Here is a 23,782-nt window from a genome sequence, read left to right as displayed (position 1 = left end):
TCCGCTAACGTGAATAAATCTCCTAGGGTGTAGGAATAATATACTTCTTCAAAGCACAGCCTTTCAGCGATAATCTCCTTTTAATGGATGAATTCTATGCTCCTGCTGGGTCCACTCTAGGACAAGGTTGGGCCAAATTCCCAGGACTGAAACCTCAGCTGCTGGTAAGGACTACTGATCCACTGCCATTGTCACATGAAAAGAACCATCGACCACTGAAGACTTCTGAATCTCAGAGGTGGCAATCAGCTCTAAACCTGAAAGCCCTGGTTTCACACAGCGTAAGCTGTAGGATTACCATCCACCCTTGCGTGCTCTGGAGGTGTCACCAGTTTGCCCTCATCAGATGTCAAGCAAAGAAAATAAATGTTCATGTTCATGTTTATGGCCTGCATAAACATGAGCAGCACACGCCTCCGATTGGTATAATGAATTCCAACAAACAAAGTGAGATATATTTTTTTGTCATTTCTTTTTTGTTCAATATGGAACACGGTGGAGGGCAAGCACACACCGACTATAATAATAATAATAATACTGCTTTTCCATTAAAAAAATAGTACCCCAACTATTATTGTCAGCCATGCGGGCGCCCGCTGGCCAAGTGGCCCAGACGCATGCCACATATAGGTTTGGCCTGACAGCACGTCGCGTGTTCGAGTCCTGTTCATGACGACCTTTGCTGCGTGTCTCTCCCCTTCTCTCTCTCCCTCTTTCCTGTCTATATTCACTTGATACTATCAATAAAGACAGAGAAGCCAAAAACAAATCTTTAAAAAAAAAACATTTATATATACTGTATATATTGTCGACCATGGACTCTTTATGTGTGGCCTGGTTCTCGCTGCTGCTGCTTTTTCGTTTTTGTCTAGACAACAATAAGCCAGTACCTAATTAAATTAAATGTTTTATAAACGTTCCTCCAAACACAGCCTAAGGTTACATTTTTCTGTACTCATCTAACTGTGGAGACTGCAGTAAGTAAACAGAGAAAACGAGCGGCTTTGTGCATCTGAATGTTTCATTACCACGATGACATATAGACACCACTGCTTCCAACCAATCCTGACTCCCTGAGAAGGAGTGGAAATATTTATCACTTTGGAAGCGAGGAGACGAATGTTTATGCGGCAATCCACCTCCCGCCCCAAAACTTAAGTACCCCTTTACATCAAGCAGGTAGATGTGTTTATCATTCAGCCATGGTCAAGCAGCCAACAGAGGGTGATTTATACTGCCCTTGTAAAATACAACATAAGTTACTTTTACCTTTTCTTCCCTTGACCTACTTATTGTCGCTTTTTCCCCTTCATCATAAAAAAAAACTTTGGTGGGCAGTTTTGAAACTCGAAAGGCATGCCTAGTAAGTTGCAGTCCCTTTTTTGCTTTTGATCTGGTTGTGCTCTTAAGACTTGGGGAAAATGTGTAAAAAATAATCTACACAATATATGGATGCTGGATGCTGCCTGCTCCCTGCGGTTTTGGCAATAGCTGTGTAATCAGCCGGTGAAGAAAATCCTGTCTCTGTGCTTCTTTTTTATGCTCCAACACAAGAACGCCTGCATGTCACAAGAACAGAAGGAGCTGAAACCATTCATCATTATTCTCAGTAGCAAAATTCTCATTAAGAGGACACAAAATTGGATTTTCCATTCCAGTCTTCACAAGAGCATTTAGCTCTTCCGTACAGACTCCAAAACACACATTGCACTGTAAAATCCTAAGTATTAATTTAACTCTGAGAGTGTGCAAATTACAGGTCTATTTGGTTACTTTTGTACAGTTTTAGGATTAAATTAGCACTCATGATTTGACTGTGTGCTGTTCTTTTCCAAGACAAACCGAACAACTACAATGTTGCACTTCTGCACATCATTGCTGTCAAAGTCTAGTCCTACAACATTTTTCGATGACACATACAGCAAGAGATGGACATTTGAGCCGGAGACGCACACAGTGATGTACAACTGTTACTGTATAGATTTCATCGGGCATCAACGACCTTCAGGGGAAAACCCGGGATGAATAGTGAATACTTGCTTTGTGAAGGCACCGGGAGATACCAATTAAATGTAGCAAGCAATGTCAACATGACCCATTTTCCTGTCTACTAGCGCCCATGTTGTCAGCCACTATTCTCTTCTAGGAGGGCTAAAGTCATAACACACACCCCACATCCCCTTCTGTGTGTGTGTATGTGTGTGTGTGTGTGTGCGTGCTTGCACACTATGCCCTCTGCCCTCAAGCATACTTCTAACCCACCTAGTACGCGCACGCACTGTCGCACACACACACACACACACACACACACACACACACACACACACACGCATGCGCGCAGTGTAACACTATCGCTCAGTGTGTAGGATACACTGCTCTTGCTGCTTTATGGACATTCAGCATAGTGTTTGTGTGCTAATAGCATGGTCACAGTGAGGAATGATTAATTAACCAGTACTTAAACTCTATATACTTTGCTGACAGAGGTCACCCAGAGGTATATACATGGTCCCCTAGTTTTCCCACTCTACACTAAATCTCTTCGGCGAAAATAGCCAATCAACAAGCTCACAACACTGAATGTTCCCCTATCATGACATGCCAAGAATTTGGACGTTAGGGTTCATTTGGTCAAAGAAAGGGCCGACATTGATCAGAATTGAGTTACTGTGCAGAGAGTGGATGTGTGTGTCTTTGTGAATGTCACAGTTGTTCTGAATGGCCCGAAAAGGGAATCAGATTTGGGATGATATACTATTGGCAACTTTTTTCCTGCCTTTCAGCAGGAAATCTGTATCAAAGGTTAACAATGCGGGGTGGGGGAGAGTGGAACTGTTCTCGCAGCGTGAGACATTAGCTTACATAACTCAATTTTAGCGCAGAAGCTTCTAATTGCAGCCACAAAGAAATTCCATTAAGTGTGTCCAGTTGGAAGACTATATTTCACATTGGTGCACCTTTCAGTCCTTGTCAGGGTTAATTTGTGCACCATCCAGTCAATGGCTATGATATAGGTTCATTCAGATATGCTAGTCTACGCCATAGCACTTTTCAGCAAATTGTTTTGTCCAGCTCCCTTCCCACTGTCTTATATTCATAGGAAAACAGTAGCTCATGATGGTAAGCTACTGAGTCATGCCCCCACACGTGCATATAGGGTACCTATTCAAGAAATTTATTTGGTGCTTAAACAGTCAATGCTAAGAGCCTGAATACAGAGCTCTCCTGAGCCGTATGTAACTTTTTGTTTTTAGGCATCTCAATTAAAGTTGGAAATAGAGATTTTTTTTTCTCTCTTCACATTACTTTAAAAAGCCTGCAGCCTTCTGGTTAATTGGCATCTAAGGCTACAAATATAACCACTGCTTTTGTGTTTTCCATAATAGCAGTCTTGTCCACTTAAGATAACATTCATGGCTATTGATATTTTTTCCTTTGAGTGAGCACTGAGAGTTCTAATCTAATACAAACATTTAGCTTCTGCAAAAGACAGTTCCTTTAAGAGTGAAAAGGTACTTTTGTTAGATGGTACCATAATGTACTTCTGTGTAACAGAAGAAAGCTAGTGTAGTGTATAATGAAAATTCTGGTCATAAGCCTATAGGTAAATGCTTTATGTAATCATAATGTTAACAACATAATGTTAACAACTCGGCTCATGTATACACAGCTGATGTCCCGCTGGTTTTAATTCCAGCTGTCCACTCCACATTTAGGCAACACCTGGTAAACTGGACACTGCATGATGAACAGAGGTCTGGCAGTAGTGTGGCTCACCAGGACCAAAGCTGAGAACAACTGGTTTACATTATGCAGCAAAATCACTATGACTAGCAATTTGGGTCAGGGTCAAGGGTTGGTTGGGGGCGGAGAGAGAGGCCAAGATGTCCCGTGAACTGAACAATTTCAGGCAAATCATTCATAGCTGCATCTTTTACATGTACTTAAAGTTAATGAGCAAGCTATTAAAGACACCTTTAATGCTATTTGGCTTGGCTAAGTTGGCTTAGCACCTAATGCTTATCACCAAGACAGCTGCATTGGTTGCACCACTAACGTGCCTCAGTCAATCAACAAATAATTGGTTTAATTTACATTTTCAGTGCCAGTGTATGCACACAACAGTCAACGCTGACTGCTACATGATAGTTGGCTGGTAGCACATAGTCAACTGGAAAGGGGCTCTCCGTCAGGCTGGATGGCCTACCCAGGGCTATGCAAGTCATGGGCTGGAAATGGTTTCTACAAAAATTGAAATAGTGCGCCTATGTATGGACAGGAGTGAACGCGCTCTAACAGGTGCACTCTATAGAGGCCCCTCAACATGCAATTTCAATTTGAGGCTGACTGGATGATATGGTGTATTTTGGTACAAATAATCGAATCCCCTCCCACTAAACTACACAACTATAGGCAACATTTATCACCATGTCCAAGTGTTACCTACTGGCAGCAATGCAGCATGTTTGCTAGACTAGCTCCAGATTCACGCACGCACGTGTGCGCACGCACACGCACACACACACACACACACACACACACACACACACACACACACACACACACACACACACACACACACACACACACACACACACACACACAGGCTGTGATTATGTTCTTTTGTATGAGGTGTACAGTGACTGACTGACTGACCTTGTGATTTATGTATAGCTATTTATAGTTTGTTAGACAATTTATCTGCATTATTTCTTGACTGGTCTCCCATATTTTTGTTATGAACTACAACCAAGTTCATGATGAAAATGGGGGCTTATCCCGGACCTGAACCCAGGACCTCTGCGTACCCAGAGCGAGGATCAATGAATGATTGATGATCAGGGGAGAGAAAGTGACTCTGGCCGGCCTGCTTAAATAGGCTCCTGAGGATGATTGGAGGCAGGTGTCTCATCCCTGAAGACACCTCTGGCAGGCTGGCTGCCTACTTACTCAGGAACAGAAAAGAACATAATTGGAACAAAGCAAAAAAACAAAACAAAAAAGCACTCATGCACAGTACACCCCAAAGAAAACATAATCTCCACTTCCGGACTCTGGCCTAGCGGAGAAAAAAAACTGTTTGAGTCATTAGGCTGGAGTTATTCAAATCACTAGCTATGATCTTCACATTTAGTCATGGTGGCATACCAAGACATTTGTTTTGACGTCACATTGAAAGTGGTTAATGTAACTGATTTCAGATGGACCTGTTGTTCTAGAAATGTCAATATATGCATCAAATGAACCTAAAATGTGGAAATTTTACATTCAAATCCTAACCAATTCTTATTGTAAATAATACATTTCAATTACATTAGGTTTGTTTAGTCATACCATTACCATGGTAAATTATGTTTGATGCAGTAATCTCATATTATTATATGCAGGAAATAGATAAAGGTACTGCATTTCCTGTATGTGGCTGAAACATCATAATGTGCAATTATTTATAATTATTTCTGCAAGTCATAAACATTGTCATCTTTTCAGTTTTCGCTAATTAAAACAAAATCATCTCAATGCATCCGACTCCAGCTGTGACTATTTATTTTGGCTCTGAATTACTGGTGAGGAGTAAGGAGCAAAAGAGACAAGTAAACAAGGATCTGAGATATCAATATGGCTTTGAAACTACACACGCCATGAACCACCTGCAGAAGCGTCTGAATAAATAACTCACACGTGCATGCACACCCACACACAAAATAAACCCAGCATATCTCATTTAAAGCTTATTTGACAGATTCTGCCACTGCTCATCTCTGCTTTATGTGACTTTATGTGACTTTATGTGACATGTCTGTGTGTACACTACCATCACCACTCAAATAAAAAGGCACGCTATCTGTTTTGTACTCGGATTCATTCCTAAACTATCACTCATGATGTAACTCCGCTTTTCAACAATGAAAATATTGATTTCATATTTTAATACATTTTAATATACCTCTACGCGACGAGAGTGATTTGAAGGTGCTATACTGTAAGGGTGTAGCTTTCCTAGAAGTCATTTAGCAGGTCAGACAAGCAGGTCCCATTTTGGCAAATCTGTAATTACTCCCATTTAGACCTGAGGACGATTCTACAAATGCCTTCTAAATCATAACAGTTTTCTGAAAACCCATGTTTCTATGTCAGTCGTTCTCAAACATTTTCATGTCAAGGACCCCCAAAAATATATGTAATTGGCCCGCTGACCCCCACCTGAAATGATGTTGTTCCAAGGACCCCTGGAAGCTTTGAGTTAAAAAATGTTCGCTCTGAAAGAATATATATTCAAAGATTTGCACCACATTTTCACGAACTACAAGCTCGTAGCTTGATATTTTTCAATAGCTAAAGTATGACATAATGCTTAAGCTTAAAACACCAAAAGGCGTTCCCGCCCAAAATGGATGGGACTGGGAGGGTGGGCAATGTGGAAATCTTCACTAGTCTAGATGCCCATCACCCTGGGCAAAAAGCATCAAACAGAACAAGGGTGAACTAGAAAAAGTGCCCTTCTGGGCACAGGTCTCCACCAGGATAGGAATGTAGGACATTGCAGCTTGCCTTCATCTGGTGGTTGGATAAAAGGGCAACAAAAGTAAATTATCCACAGATCCGTGCAGTTAGAGGTAAAAACACTTTTCGGCCAGTTATAGCGCCACCTTGAGGCTGAGTTGAAATTGTTCATGTGGCTTTTCGTCCTCGGCATAGTGGGAATGTGCGTGCACAATTTCACGGAAATCACGCGATGTGTTCATGATTTGCAGCATTTTGTTTGAAACTGAGCACTCCTGTGAACTTTGGAAGCCAATCTTAACCAATCAGGATGGAGTCTGAGAAATGTGAAAGACCGGTTTCGTTGAATGGCTCTAGAGAGACTGTGTACCAATTTGCGCGATGTTTGGACAAAATCTGTAGGTGTACTGTGCAAAAACTTGTTTTGCACAAAGCGGCCTCCTGGTGGCGCTATAACAGGCCGTTCTGGAAAGTTTGGGGCAGAGGTTCATCGTTGGCATCCAGGGAGTGTGTGTGCCATCCCAAACACGCACGCACACACACATGCACACATTATTTCCCTGTTAATCTCAACGGAATATTGTCTAATTTAGCTGAAAATAGAAAACTCATGAAAATAATATTAAAGTTGGACTTGGAAGAAAATATACGGTATATATTATAATAAAAACAGTCCCAGAGCTGAATGCAGTAGTAGGGGAAACAATTAACCAGAAAAACAGTCCCGCTGAACAGTTTCAATTCAACAATGAATAAATTATGTTAATCAAAGAAATTGAGTGGGGGAAAGAAGTATGAGGTAGATTTCATAAAAAGAAAATCCTTATTTAAATTTTTAAGTTATTGGTTGGGACCATTTTGGCCTATAAACAATTGAGTCTGCAAATCAGAAAGCAGAGGCAAGATAACACAAGCCATTTCCCTGCCGTTATTCAGAGCTGCCTGACTCTGTCGGCGCGTCCCCTGGGAGTTTCTTCTTGGCAAGGTGGACTTCACTGAATTTTAATTTTCCTGCACATTAAACAAAGCCTGGGCTCCCCCACTGAGACTTGGGCAAACATCACATTTAACTTCCTGCTTTGATACTGTCACGCTTTCCTGGGCAGTGAAATGAGTTTCGCCATGACATCACCACCACCACTACACAGTAAATGTCTGGCACTTTCGCCCCCCACAACATCGAAGTGCACTGCTGCTACTGTTGAGTTATGCCCTGCTTCATGTGCACAGTAAAGTCCTGAGTGTTAATTTAAGTTTATCGAGGATTTTACTCTGTGAAAGTGATGAGGGGTGTGTGTGTTTGTGTGCGTGTGCGTGCGTGCGTGCATGCATGTGTGCGAGACAGAGAGAGATAGCCTTAGCCTATGACCTCATTCACATTCTATTTTCGTTTTTGTAATATTGCTTTCGAGTATTGTTGGTCACTGAATACATTTTCACAGGGAAGAGAATAGCAAGGCAAAAGGTATCTGACCCTGACCAAGCTACAAGGTGGTACCCCCAAGTGAGACTCTCACTGTGTCCCTGGGAAAGCTGATCCTGCACAGAGCAAAGGACCATACTGTATATATTTTAGAATCACTGCGTTGTTTCCTCAATCTCTTGTCTTTTGTTCTTCCCATCATCCCTTTCCCCTGTATGCTATTGACATTTGATTTATTTCTTTCATTTTGTTTCCCCCCATTCTGGACGGGAACCCCTTTTGGTATTTTTTACCTCTTCCTTTTGGGGTGAACCAATGTGGAAAATGCGCTGCTCGCTGATATTTTGCATTTCTAGGATGAATGAATCTAGATGAATGAATTAAACATGTCAGCATTTCAGCCTCCTTGTGTACAGTACCATTATTTAATGTATGGCAGGTACATTTGGTATTTTTATGCAGAAGCATTGAATTAATTACAGAGATCACCATTTTCATTGTCAAGGCTGCTTGCTGAACACAGCAGTGGGGGGCCTCTGGGAGTGAAATTAAAATATTGGATTACCACAGCAGTAGCATTGCTACTGCTTCAAAATGACTTCATATAACATAATTCAATGCTATTAACATGACATAACTAGTCAGTTCCGCGTGTTAGATTTCCAGCTCTTGTTGAATAGGAGATCAAACTAAAGCCATCTGACAGAATGATTAAGGTGGCTTCAAACAAGACTTTGACCTTTCAGAGCATAAGCTACTGAGGTTGTGGAAGTTGAAGGTAGAGCTAGCCTTCAGACAGGGGCGCCATATGGGGGCCCCTGAATGATTCAGAGGGCCGAAATCTGGACAGGGGCCCTGGAACACGCCAGAGATACCAGGCTAAAATATTTGGCATCGGTGAAGCTCGCTGGTGGAAAGAACCTCTTTTTTATTGAATGCGTCAGTTCCTTGTGTTCAAAATGTTGATTTTGGACTAGTATTTTAAAAGGTGTACTGTGTAGCATGTAGTCGCTCATTGCCAGCAAAAACAACGAACAGAGAGCTGTGTTTACAAGTGATGTCGTTCCCATAACCTGAAGGGAGGGCTGCGTGTTTCTTAGTGACATTGATCCCATAACCTGGAGGGATGCGGGCCATGCGGCGGTTGTTTAGTTCCCATAACCCAGAGGGACGGACTAGGCATAAGTAAGTAATGACTAGGTAGTGTCATTTTAGGATAAGTTTCTGCTAAGGGGCAGAATCCTGCTTTGAACATTATTACATGTAATATGTACATAAAACCTGCAAAGATAGATAAATAAATAAACAAACACATGTATGCTTGTATTCAGTATGAGTTCTCAAAAATAAAGCACTGACACTGGGGCTTGAAAAGGTGATTTCGGCGCACCCCTAATGTTTTATATGTCAGTTTAACTGCCTAATACTATTATGGGGCCCAGGAGCCCAGGTGTCAGGGGCCCCAGGATTTCCAGCTTCACCCCCACGTTCAGAGGCCACATACCCAGAGTACCCTCATACTTCTTAGAGTGACAGCAGGATTCACCCCCAACCCTGTCCAAAGGTATTTTCCCTCCAGAAAAAGAGAGGCTATTTCACTTGTCTGGGCAAATGTAGATAGTATTACATGCTCGTCCCTGGGCTAAAGTAATTTGAAGTACGAACAGCATGTCACACCCTCTTGTCTGGCTGGCTGGCTAACAATCTTAAGTCAATTTATTTAATGTGAATGGATGACTTTAGGGGGTGCATAATTAAAGAGCCATGCATTTTAACAATGCAATGACTGCTGCTTACTAAAGTACTGTGATTGATGTTATTTTCCAGGAAGACAGTTGAGTTTTTTTTTACTATGCATGCACCTCAGCCACAGCACCTCAAAGGCCCTTAAAACTAGGCTCCAGACTTCCCAAAACAAACTGGTCAGGCTCCTACTTGGCCTCACCCCCCGAACCCACCTCACCCCTGCCCACTTTGACAGGCTGGAATGGCTTAGGGCCGACGACAGAGTACAGCATCTTGCAATGGGTCTGGTCCACAAGATTCGATACACCACCAAGATACCCATGTACCTGTCTAGATACTTCCTTAATGTTAACGAACCATGTACAACCCAGATTCGGCACAAACAAGAGACTAAATTATTTTCGCTCCTATGCCACCAAAATGTGGAACGCCCTACCAACAGTCATTAAGACATGCGAATCCCTTGACTCCTTCAAAACCGCTCTCAAAGGGCACCTATGGACGGCTGCAATTCGAAACTGGCCCCCGTAAAATCTGAATCCCCCCCCCCTTTCCCCTCACTGTATATGTTTCTTTTCCCTTTTTACCTCCTTTATGATGAATTCCTGTTCTGTTCTTTGACTATATAGAAGACTATATAGTAGTCTCTAAATGTTTTGATGAATTGAACATGGTGGACCCTCTTGTAAACAAGTGTAATAATGCTTCATTGGGTCGTCCACTCACAGTGTTGCATTATTGCACAAAGTCATGAAGCTGTGTCTGTCATCCCATTTCATTAGCGCCATTATGGTTCATACAATGTTATGTAGTCTAGATGCAGCAAAACTACTTTTGTAGTAGTATGCCCCAGCCCTGGTAGGCTGTTTATTGATACATTAGTCATATTTAACAGAATTCTAGCATTCCAAGCATTGCAAAATGGGTAACGTTTCAAGGAAAAGCAACGTTGCTCACATGACTCATTGTGGCAAACACTCCTCCTGGGATGTAGTCTACCCTCTGAATGATGCGTAAGCACTGTAAATGAGCCTATTATTTGACCAGTACAACAACACCACTACCTAGAGAAGGAGGGGTTGGCATTTTTGCACGTTCAGTTATCCCCATTTTCAAGAGCATTAATGGCATAGCCTGCCTCATGTCAGCCAGTAGAACTAACCTATTATTTTTAAGATCATATTTTGAATTCCTTTGAAAGTACCTCTGCTTTGATGTGAGGAATCCCACATATCGCACTTAATACCAACTTCAACCACTGTGTCTATCTGTCCTCGGTTTGGGGATGAATATTGATTTCAGCATGACTTAAATGAACCAAAACAGCCCAGTTGTGCCCACCTCCCATGGGTCAGTGAACAGGGACAGGCTGGATAAGATCAAATAATGTGAGGTATGGGCCACCACCCCGCTGGCCAGACAGACAGCCTGCCCTTCAGCCATCCTGACAAAAAGCAGCTCTGTGAACAGCAAGAGACATCGAATGACAGACAGACACACCGCTCCAAAGATAAGAACTGGGGAAAATAGGAGTTCTGCCCCAGCAGCAGCAATACAACCCTCGCCTCACCCCCAGGCAGAAAAACAAAAGAAAGAAATGTTGAGATTTTACCATAGAGATATTATTGTATGTTAATGTGGCACAAGACAAAGCCCCACCTTTGATGGTAAAATGGTTTTAGCTCTTAACAAAGAAAAGAAAAAGGTGTTAGTTACTAGAGTAACCTGTTATGTGTATGTATTTGTTTTATGTCTGAGGGCAGAGAAGTCTACACAGTGTTAATTCTATATGGCAGATAAACGCATGCACGCACGCAAGCACACACACACGCGCGCGCACATGCACGCGCGCACACACACGCTCACACGTTGGTATTGCAGGCATAGGTAGGGCTGCCTAGTGCCTACCTCAATTGCGCATTAAACAATTACATCCCTAATTACAACCAAATGACCTGCTGGCAGTAGCATCTTAACAGTGGGGTTCTAAATAGCTCCATAATTGCGCTGCTGCTCCACCCTCCATGCCAAGCGGGGAAATGTGGAAGGGGGTGTGTGTGCGCATGATGAGAAAGGATTAGACTGTGCAAAAAGTTATTCCGAATTAAAATCATGTCGCCCCAACGCTCACAAACAGCATGATGATGATAATGGCGTTATGGAATGGACCACCACCTCGTGCGTAATTGCTCTCTTGAGTCTGAGTCCCGAAGAGTCAGTGACGACTCGCATCGTTTAAATTCAACACCATCCAGATAACCAGTCGAGGACGTGTCGTGTAGTAAACTAAATGACACTAGTTGGAGGATAAGACTCAGGTATTTATGGCATGGACGATACTACAGCCGAGTCACAAACCGAAAGCCAACTTGGAGTGGTGGCACAGGCACAGCACAGCAGCTGGTGCCGTTGGACAGTTTTTATTATATTCTAACACTCGCTTTGGGCAATGTTCAATGTAAACGTATGCCAATACAGCTCATATGAAATGAATTGAAATTGGATAACGTCAGTTCAGGTGTCATTCATTCATGTTAGGGCCAAGTTGTTCTTGTTCGTAATGCGGAAAATCATTAACTGCGTGGGGGGTATACGGTTACAGGTAATCCAGCGTGTCGCTGTGTAAAGGTTGCCGTGACTGGAATTCTGGAAAGGAATGATATTGTGTAGTATAGCCTACTTTAATTATAATAAATGTCACTCTGTGTCTGTGTTGCCCTTGTTTTGTTTACTACATAGTAGTAAACATAAACCTACCTTGACGAAGCATCCCAGTGCTGACGACGAGGGCAATCAACAGGAAAGCAGACGAATCCATCCTCCCGAAATCAATGAGTTCTTTTTGGACACCTGTGGTCGCAGAGAGGAGACTCTGAGGTAGATCTATATCGTTGTAACAGAAGAATTGTCCGGAATAGTTCGTTACTCGTAGTCGCAGGTTGGTGTAATGTAAGAAAGCTAGGGGGGTGAAAAACTTCACAAAAAAGTTGTACAATCTTCAAGCGCCTGCCTGTCTGTCTGTGTGTGTGTGTGTGTGTCTGTCCGTGTGTGTGTGAGTGTACGTGTGTGCGCGCGCGTGGCAGCTAAGGTGAAAACGCATGTGGATGTGTGTGTGTGTGTAGTGCTGCGCATGTAGAGCAGAGAGAGGAATCTTCTCGCCGGGGGGGGTGGATGTCGGTCGCTAACTCCGCCTTTTGCCCCACCTTCAAGCGAGCATCGCCTGCAGTAAAAAAAAACAGCCTGGTTTTATTTTACACTTTGCACGTACAACGGTGTCCCACCCGGCCGAAATGCAAAGGCAAGCCATGGCTTGCAAAGTCGTGAGCTTGTAAATCGACGTGTCGATCTACAAGCTCACGTTTTACAAGCTTGTAAAACTTCGTCTGTTTTAAGGCGCGGACACACGCACGCACGCACGCACGCACACACACACACGGACACACACACAGACACCGTCGTACGGCAAAGTGTACATTTAGCAGGAGCAGGACACTGTCACACTAGTGACACTGTGACAGACTGTAATTATCATTGTCATTTGTCAACTAAAGTAGATAATATTTTTAGTCTTCATATAGTGTCACTTAGTGTCAATTATAATAGCCGTGTTGTTGTTAAATTATTAGCTAGGCTATTTGAATAAAAACGTCGAGGCAATTAAAAAAAAACTTTTTAAACAATAAACAAACTCCGCCTTCCTCCTCCTCTTTCCTGTCTGTAGCACTAAATGAAATCAGAAAAAAGTCCGGGGATTGTCACTGAGACAGATCCGCACTGCCTGCCTGTAGGGGACGGATTATACAGTAACATAATGACTTATTGCCCTCGGTTACAGTTACAGTCTGAAAGCCATTAGAGCGTTTTATCTGGAGCGTCTGTTCTGTCTCACCACCGTCCCCAGATGACGTGTGATTAAACGACAGTAGCAGGCCAACACGCACAGCCACAGATCCCTATAGCTGCTGTTCTTCTTCAGTTGTTGTGGACGAATTACATGTAATGCTGAGATTTGGAGTAGGTTAGGCTACACACTACACAGGTTAATCAGTTGTTGTCGCTGTCAGCCAGTCTTTAGTGATTGCGACCGCGCAGGTCGCATTTACAGTATGAAATAGTGCATTTCCGTACGTCAGGACAGTCACCCCATAAGGCATGAATCGTGAAATCACATGAAATCATCAATCATCAATATTAAGCCCATAGGCCTATATGGAGATCCCTGATGTCATCAATATTGGCTCCATATGTTGGCTCCATATGTTGAGTTGATCCTTCCCGATCCATCCTTCCTCTTCGATGTCTCCCTTTTGACTGATGCTCTAAGCAGAAGGATGCATAGCACACAACGGTCCTTGTGAGGTGCCACCGTGCCAGCCAACGGGAAAGTTAATACTGAGTGAATAAAATGTATACTGTAGCTGCACACTCATAGCTGCCAATGCATATGTTTTAATGAGGACACAGAGACACCAACGTTTCGGACAGATAATTCTGCCTTCTTCAGGGTGAGAAGGCAGTATAATCTGTCCGAAACGTTGGTGTCTCTGTGTCCTCATTAAAACGTATGCATTTTTTAAACTCCCTTTTGACTGATACCTGTCCACTTAAACTCTAGACGGGCTTGCCCCCCTTAGAGCAGCTGTGCCCGGCAGCCGGCGAAAACGTTCTCAACAGGCCCGAAAATGAAGGCCCGGCCCTACCTGGGCCCTCATCAAACACTGTACAATCAAGACACCGTTAGATCTCCATATATGGAGCTGACATTCCATAATGTTGATCACTCAAGATACACACCATATATGGCCAGTACAGAATTCATTCCATATGTTGATCTGACTCCCCATGCCAAAGCGCCAGCGCTCCCCCAGCAGTCTGCCGTCACCCAGGCGGATGTGTGCACGCGACCTCGCCCTATAGTGCGAGGTTGCTTCAGGTCCCTCAGGCGTCTTACTGGTACAAAAGTGTTTGATAAGCTATTGTACTCCAAGGTGATGTCATGGCAATGTCACTTACTCACTTCTATCCCCTATCTTGTTGCAATTCATTTGAATGGTTTAAAATGTGAGATATAAATGAACACAAACAAATTATTTAGTTAAATAATTAGCTTATTCAAATTGTCCTCTGGTGGTGTGGTGGCATGACGAAAGAATCGGCTAAACTTGCAGGTTCTTTTTTCTTTTACTGCAGGCCAGGGTTGGACGATACATTCCATCCCTGTAAATCTAATCTGGCCATATTTATCTGGCCATTATTATGTTCGTTTATGAGTTTCTATCTCTACGCCTAGTCTAAGAAACTAATCCCCTTTTCTTTGGGGAATCTGTTTCATCAAAGACTGCAATCAGGTCTACTGGGGATATATTACCGTATTTAGATATTAAGGTTATATTTGGGTGCAACAGTATGCCAGATTAGTAGTTCTCAATTCTCATGGGTCGAAGGACATCCAGATACAGGGTTCCTTGGGAGGGTTCCAGGGGTTCTCCAACAACATGCGGGACAGTTATTGCATGGGCTACAAGTTATACTGTAAACCCATATCAGAAGAATCAAGAATGACTTTTCAGTTTCATATATTAAACTGCTCACTACAGAGACACACAGCTCATCTGATGCACCCTGATCATGAGGACAGCAGCAGCACAACCTTCAAACAGGACCGGATGGCAGACAGTTGCATCAGAACTAAAGGATGTTGAACTTTCATTGAGTAGCTGCTAAGTAATGATTTTTGGCAAATACACACTACCTAGACCCCTTTTAACCACATTAACCCTAGCATCTCTATTCTAAGCTTGTCGGTCATAATAGACAAATATTTGGCATATTTGTCTGATCTACAATACAAGCTCACAACATGTCTGTCAAGTGTCAACACATCACACTCAGCTTTTAGATCAGCTATTTTCTCCAGGGGGCCCAGGCCCAGGCTAGTGACAGACACCCTGGGAGACCCCTCTCAACAAATAATAGCCTTAAATAGATGGGTTGCATTCAATTCTCTGCTTCTGAAAGCTGTATGGTATGAGTGGAGTGGTTGCAAGAACGCGGCCCATGGGACTATTGTGAAAAGAGACTACTGTCTTTACTTTTGGATATCATGAGGTGGTCTAAGTCTGCATGATAAATTAGTACAGTTGTGAAATTGTCTGAACTTAAACAGATCTGTTAAACCTGTTGCCTTTTGCCTTTACCCGTTATATGACCATTTACTCATTTCTCAAAAATCTAACCAGAAGTCATCCCCACAATTGCAATTGTCAAAGATATTGATATTTCATGTTGACTTATCACCCAGCCCTGCACCACAGCATCACAGTATATGGCTCTATTCTGGTTTTCATGATGTGCAGCAAGTAAGAAAATATGACCTCTGAAAGGCAGTGGTTCCAAAAACCTTTAGTTTGAGACCAAAAAAGCTATTTAACATTTGCCCGGGACCCAAGGCTAGTGAAATTAGCAGATCTACAAGCTCACAACACGGAGCAACATTTTATTTCGTATTCATTAAATCCTTTTGAAAAATAATTAAAAAAAAAGGGTTCAATAAATAATAATTAAAAACAAAATGAAGGAAACTAAAATACAGGGATATTTTCTCTTGACATATAAAAATGTGTCTATGACGTATGACCCACACACAAATGGGTCCCAGCCCACAGTTTTGTAATTGTGCTTAGAGGAAATACAGTGTTTGGTATCCATTCTTATTTCTTTATATTGGATACCAAACACTCTCATAGGAAAAGGCAGTATAATTCTGGATTAATACTCCATCTATTAAACTAGTAGGAGTAAGGTTCATACAAAGTACTACTTTAACAAACACTTAGTAAATACCAGTGTAATTTACCTTGTGTGTCAGTCAGATGAGTCAAGTAGGCTACATGTGAAACTTATATTTTTCTTAAACACATGATTAAAACATGACTTCACTGACCCCTATTGGTTGTCTTCAGGAATTGCCAATTTATACAAATCCTAGGCAATAGCTTATTAGCTCATATAAAACACGATTCCTATGGTAACTGCTTTGACCATTATTAAAAACACACAATTCATGACATTTATTTTACGATAATCAATAATAATTTCCAATGATAAAGATTCAGAGACAGTTAATATAGAGCAAATATAATTATAGACCTGTAATTACATCCATAACTTTAATTCTATTCTATTCTAATTCTATTCTATTCATATTCTAAAATAATGCTTAAATCAGTTCTCGCCCAAAACAAGGGATAATAGCTACAAGTTAGAAGTTCCTGTTGACTGACACTGGTGGAAAATGTCCATGCCGGACCGGTCTCCTAACATTTGTCCACCAGGCGTCCTCAGTGTGTGTGTGTGTGTGTGTGTGTGTGTGTGTGTGTGTGTGTGTGTGTGTGTGTGAGGGTGTGTGTGTGTGTGTGTGTTGTGTGTGTGTGTGTGTGTGTGTGTGTGTGTGTGTGTGTGTGTGTGTGTGCGGCGTGTGTGTGTGTGTGTGTGTGTGTGTGTGTGTGTGTGTGTGTGTGTGTGTGTGTGTGTGTGTGTGAGAGACAGACAGACAGACAGACAGACAGACAGACAGACAGACAGACTGACAGACAGACAGACAGACAGACAGACAGACAGACAGACAGACAGACAGACAGACAGACAGACAGACAGACAGACAGACAGACAGACAGACAGACAGACAGACAGACAGACAGACAGACAGACAGACAGACAGACAGACAGACAGACAGACAACACTTTTGTCCCAAGCAAGATATTACTAACTGCTATGGAATTTTCTGTGTAGCGATACCCTTCCATTCTCCCCGGAGGATGTAGACAGAGGGAGCCCTTTAGATAGAATTATGTTTTCCTCTGCTTTGAAATGTCACTACTTGCCCAGTGTTGTTTGCTGACAGCCTGGTACAAAATCCCATTCCCTCTCTCTCTCTCTCTCTCTCTCTCTCTCTCTCTCTCTCTCTCTCTCTCTCTCTCTCTCTCTCTCTCTCTCTCTCTCTCTCCCTTTGCCTTATTTGCTCTAATGCCACCTTTAGGCCAGAATTGCCACACACGTTTACAGAACATTTTTACAATGTCCACTGTTATTATATATTAATATCTTATAATTCTTCCAAGAGTTCCCCAAAGATTACTTTTGGGTCCCTTGATTTTTATAATATGTACACATTTTATCTGTGATCTGACAAATCACTAAACTAAATACCATCTGCATGTCAATGATAACATTTTGTATTCTTGTAGACTAATGCCTCTGCAGCCTCTCCATAGACTCCAGAGTTTTTGCCAATTTGCAGTCTGACTTTAACTCAGCGCAGCATGCTTTGTGTGATCTGAAACTGCTACTAAATGCTTAAAAGACCAAGGCAATTGTATTTTTTGGCTCTAGTAAAGTCGATACTAAAGCCTTCACTGTTCCCACCCTGAGGTGGTGATGATATTGAGTTTGCCGAAACGCAGTTGTCTGGGCTTTTGGCTGGACATACATTTAAATTTTAAACATAATAAAAACCCTTGGACAGAAGCTTAAGATAATGTTGATATTTTTGTCTCACCCCCTGGAGTACTGTGAATCCACAGATGGGGTGTCGAGAGAGATACGGATTACACTTTCCGTGTGTCTGTGTGATGTCCATGAAATGGGCGTGAATTCCACAAAATGATAAAGTGAAGTGAAAGTGGGCAGGAAATGTTAAAGTATTAAACCAGTAAGCCTGCAAATCACATCGGACAGGTCAGGTGGGAAATGTTAACATTGCATTTGAATCAGAATCAGATGTATTGGTGTATAGAAGTGGGTGACGTGACATTCTTTATTTCGTATAGGCTACACCATTTGGTTTTCAGGAAAAGTAAGAATAGATAAAAAGATCCGGTGAGAGGATGTGGACTAGCCAAGCCAACTCTTTACTGTTAATTCTTCTCTATCTTAAAATCTGCATGGGTGTGCTGTGCTCACCCATGAAGGGGGTCGCCAATTACTCAGTCCGGACCTCTGTGGTGTTGCTAGCTCCACTGTCATGCTGCGGCTTCTAGCTGTGCCTTGAGTTTGCTCCCACAGTGTCAGTTTGCAGGCCATCAGTTCCAGCAGTGCCCAGCCAACCTCATCCTTCTCACCCTGACCTTGACCATGACCCGCGGGAGGCCCCCCGTGGGTCATGGGAGGTCCACGTGCCATTCATAGCATTCTTGTGTAGCCGCCAGGGCCTTTTCCTTCTGTACTGGCATGGCCAGACTAATATCACTTGCAAGGGCTAATTATTTTCTATCTGACTGCAAGATTTGTCGGTAAATGTGGACATTTACAAACGTGGAAGTAGGTTTAAAAGTACACATTTTCAATGTGAAATAAACAAGGATTAAAAAGGCATTGTGTAAAGTTAATTAAATTTTTTAATGTTTGAGGCGGTTTTAAAAATGGTTGCGATTTCCACTACAAATTCTCTCAAAGTGCCCGGTAGCCCCCAATAGACCTAGAATGTCCATGTTGTTGTAAAGGGAGCCCACGACCATGTCCACTGAGAATAAGAATGCGTGTGGTGACACCTGATGAATGGACAAACGTACAGTACTGCATGTTTACGTAACTCGGGTCCTTGTTGTCCTTTCGCCTCAAGGATTGAAGAGCTTTTTTGTTGAGCTGGGATAATATTACCTTCACTGCTATTTGCAAAAAAAAAACCATTGTGTCTTTTTGTGTGTTTTCACTAGGGGCACTAGTGTCTATGTCAATTTGGCATCATCTCCCTTTGGGACGTATTGGTAAAAGCTATCACACAGCGATACTTGAAATACCGTAGATGAGTATTTAAGCCACCTGTGGTACAGTATGTGTGAATGTCCTTACGTAGCTCCCCCTGGTCGAGCAGGACAGGTGTCAGGATGTAAGGCCTAATGTCCTGTTCAGAGGTTGGTGATGTTGAAATGTCCATGTGGTGTCATATTGCATGAGGGTAGGTAACCCTCCATCTAAAAGGAGCCTGGTCCTAGAACGAGCTTCAGGGTGAAGTGAAAGCAGAGTTACAAAGTGTTTCACTCAAGAACTAAAATACACGTGTAGACAACTGCTGATCACCTTTAAAATAACCCTTGCCTTTGAAAGACCAGCAATGCTTTGCCCAAGGATCTCAGGATACAAATATGTTTACTCATATAGGGGGAGATTAGTTCAGACATGTCGGTCAGAGCTAGACCAGGCCTGGCCTTGAATGTGATGAGTAAACTTAATAAAGTGTATTTAGAATCAATTAAAAGCCGAGCTGCAGAATTCTCTACCAACTGAAGACGATGGAGAGACTTTTGTGTAAGACAGGTGAGGAGGCCCAAAATCAAGCCTGTGGGGCGACTCCGGGCATGCAGGGGATGTCAACTCGCCTATGCTGACGGAAATGTATTCACCGTTTAAGTAGGATTCAAAGTACTCGAGGGCAATGCTGAAGATGCCCACACATTTATCCAGTCGGTTGAGGAGGACTGCATGATCTATCTATGCATGGCGTCAACAGTGGCAGTCAAATCCAGAAGGACAAGGTTAGAGCAGTTAATTGAATTGACGGATAACAGAAGGTCATTGAAAACCCATCCATGCTGTATCATGGCTGACTGAAGTTTAAAAATCACACCAGTGTGAACCGAGTGGTGCAACTCCCGTCTATTGGTTCTCTGTATCATTCCAATTTGTATCATCCAATTTCTTCTGTATCGTTCCAATTTCTTCTGTACTCTGGTGCCCCCTACTGGTATAAATAAGTAACATACTCGTGCTCATAGGTACACACACACACACACACACACACACACACACACACACACACACACACACACACACACACACACACACACACACACACACACACACACACACACACACACACACACACACACACACACACACACACACACACACACACAGGTACACGGACATTGCATGCTGGATGTAGGAGTGGTTGCACCACTCAAAAAAAAGGTTGCTTGCAATCAAATAAGATGAGCTGGGCCTATATACTGTATGCTGAAAGGAGGTATATAGATTTAAATATTTTAGAAGATTAATGAGCAGAGCAGATTTAAAATAGCCAGGAGCAATCCAAAAGGACAGGGAGCTGTTAACGGCAGATAAATAGACTACGGATTGTGGAAACAAAGTTTGTTGAGGTTATAAAAACAGAGTGCAGAGGAAAAAAACAAATGCATTCACTTGCCAAGATGTAATTTGTTTTTTTCCAGCACAATGAAATCTGCACCTCCAAGATGTTGGAACTAGATGAAATCACTGCAATGTAGATGTACATAATGTGAAACATTCAGGGCTCAAAGCGAAACCTAGTGTAGCACTGCCCCTTTAAGGGTAGTGCATAAAAGGGGTGACTGACCAGGTTTGAGGCCTCATGTTTGTCTAGAAGCCTGATTTGAGTGTTTGTTGGGGACCTGGGCTCCTGGAGGTATGAGGTGTGCACTACAGCCTGGTACTTTGTAAGAAAACCTGAAACAAATGTTGATGCTTTGATAATTCCTTTTGATTATGGACATAGGATATATTCGAATTAGGGGCATTTTATATTCCATTTACAGAGATCGGCAGGTGTGATGTTTGGTGAGCAGAGCTAGGACGCTGCCAGAGTCAGTAAAGGGTAGGGGGATGGGTTTTAAGAGGGTTTTTAACATGCGGACAATGTTAGTCAACTGTTACGGCGGCTAGGTATTCAGTGGGAGTCTTATATTGACTGCGTATGTTTTGGTATTTTGTTGTACGCTGTACGTCATTTTGCAATATTTTGTATAATGTAGGCTAATGATTTTGTAACCTGGTGTATTTTGTAGGAGGACAACTAATCTACCTAACCTACAACCCTTCACTGTTTTTTCCACTGTGCCAAAATTGTACTTGAGACTGGGTTTTACCATATTGTTTGTTGGGCCGTACCATAGTGGTGTTGAATACAGTGTGTATACTGGGCCATTAATTAATAGTGCATGGTTTGGATTTTGTTTGCCTTGATTACTTAATTACTTTATTTACTTTAGGTTTTGTGTATTTGTATAATTTGATTGGTTTATTTGCTGTGTATGTTTAGTTTGGAGGACCCAGTAGGCCCTGACGCCTTCACCCTATATCACCTGCTTTTCGAATCATGATTTCCCTACTATAATAACCCTTCCCTTCTGTATTTTAACTTGAATAATATTTGTCTACATGATTAATAAACTTGACACTTTTGTTACATCAGCCTCTGGTTCTGTTCATTCTGAGGCTGTACCAGATTGGGGAACCTTACCTTGTTCAGTTACATTGTCCTATTATAATAAATAATAATAATAAAACTTTATTTGTATAGCACCTTTCATGACATGAAATGCAGCTCAAAGTGCTTTACAGAACAATGGAGAATAAAAGAAAAGCAAGGCAACGACATTAAAAAACAAGCAGTAATGCAATACAGTGAGGACATGAATAACAAAAAAATAAAATAAAATATCAATTAAAAGCAATGTTGTAGAAGTGGGTCTTGAGCTGAGCTTTAAAAATGTCTACAGAGGCTGCCTGACGAAGGTACAGTGGGAGCTTGTTCCATGCCGACGGCCCGTAGAAGCAAAAAGCTGCTTCCCCGTATTTTTTTGTTGCCATTTTTTTAGGCAAAGCGAGCAGGTCAGCAGTGGAAGACCTTAGGTTTGGGACATATTTAGGCATTTAGGCAGTCATGTAGGTAGGAAGGTGCGAGACCATTGAGAGCTTTATAGACAAGTAAAATAATTTTAAAATCAATCCTAAAAACAACCGGAAGCCAGTGCAGTGATGCCAAAACTGGAGTAATATGTTCTCTCATCTTAGTTCTATAGTTAAAACTCTGGCTGCTGCATTTTGGACAAGTTGTAATCTGTCAGTTGTTTTCTTAGGCAGTCCTGAAAAAAGTGCATTGCAGTAATCAAGCCGAGAAAAACAAAAGGCGTAGATTAGCGTTTTTGCATCGTCCAAGGACAAATAGGCTCTGATTCGTGCAATATTTCTAAGGTGAAAAAAGGCTACCTTGGTAACATGATTAATGTGTGAATTAAAATTAAATTCAGAATCAATAATAACCCCCAGGTTCTTTACTGTACTGTTACTTTCTACAGTCAGGCTGCCAAGTCTGCTTATTATTGATTATTATGGTTAATGTTGGTTGTGTTTCTATTTTGTATCTTTTAAATTAATTCCTTTGAAGCTGATGTCCTGTTAGCATGCAGGTCTCCCTGGCAAGAGATTTGTATCTCAGTGGGACTTCCTGGATTGAGATAAGAGATACCTGACATCAAATAAGCTATAGTGAATTGTGGGTCACCAGATGTGATGCTTTTTTATTGTGGTATATCAAAGTAGTGTTCGATCATTTTGAACAGATACTGGAGGGTTGCTGTTACAATCTATTCCACACATGGATTCAAACGGATTCAATCTACCAACTGGGGACTGTCCTTGTAATCTAATATACCCTCTGCAATTTTGTCACTCTATATGCAAAGGGAGCAGTGATATGAAAATGTAGACACGGCATAGCATGACCTCAGGACCAATGGAAAAGTTGATTGTATAATTTATAATGCACTAAAATCTACACCCAACAGAGTTACAGTACATGCACACGCAGACACGCATACAAATTGTGCAACTATGATAGATGGATGGATAGGGTGGGGATATTATTTTTGTTTTGGAAGGATGAAAGTTGGCAGAAGGCAAATCTTTATATTTTTGAGGAAAATTACACCCTGGGAGTCGAGGTTGTTTCTGAGGTTGAGTGTGAACCAATGCATATTTAAAACATACTGAGGTATTACCTTTGGCTGGACAGGTGTTGATAATCAATAGAACACTCAGGCCAGTTCAAATCAAGTGTCTTTAAAAAGCACACCAATGTGAAGTGAGCTGTGGCTTTGAAGTCGAGCACAGTTGACTGATATGTTCGACCAATGGGTGTAACGCAAAAAACAAAAGGAAAACATATCTGTACTCAGACTTACGGACATGCATACATAGCTGTACTCTGACATACGGACATACATATAGACACACACATAGCTGTGCATAGGAGACTGTGTGCCACCGCTCAAAGACGTGAAGGTACGATG

The 23,782-nt window shown here is 42.0% G+C and overlaps 1 protein-coding gene across 2 annotated transcripts in view; it reads right to left on the bottom strand.

Annotated features, from left to right (window-relative positions):
* The window catches only part of alcama (activated leukocyte cell adhesion molecule a), a 90,002-nt gene extending 77,206 nt beyond the window's left edge, over window positions 1-12,796 (bottom strand). Inside the window, exon 1 of one of the 2 annotated variants that reach the window (XM_083765306.1) lies at window positions 12,431-12,796. In XM_083765306.1, coding sequence (XP_083621432.1) covers window positions 12,431-12,491 — 61 coding nt within the window. In that variant the 5' untranslated portion in view covers window positions 12,492-12,796. The remainder of the gene's footprint in view (window positions 1-12,430) is intronic. The other variant, XM_083765305.1, reaches the window with a different exon arrangement.
* Window positions 12,797-23,782: the final 10,986 nt, after the last annotated feature.

The sequence above is a fragment of the Protomyctophum parallelum genome (genome assembly GCF_964188405.1).
Source record: "Protomyctophum parallelum genome assembly, chromosome: 1".
In the NCBI taxonomy this organism is placed as follows: Eukaryota; Metazoa; Chordata; class Actinopteri; order Myctophiformes; family Myctophidae; genus Protomyctophum; species Protomyctophum parallelum.
This window is presented reverse-complemented; position numbering and strand designations above follow the sequence as displayed.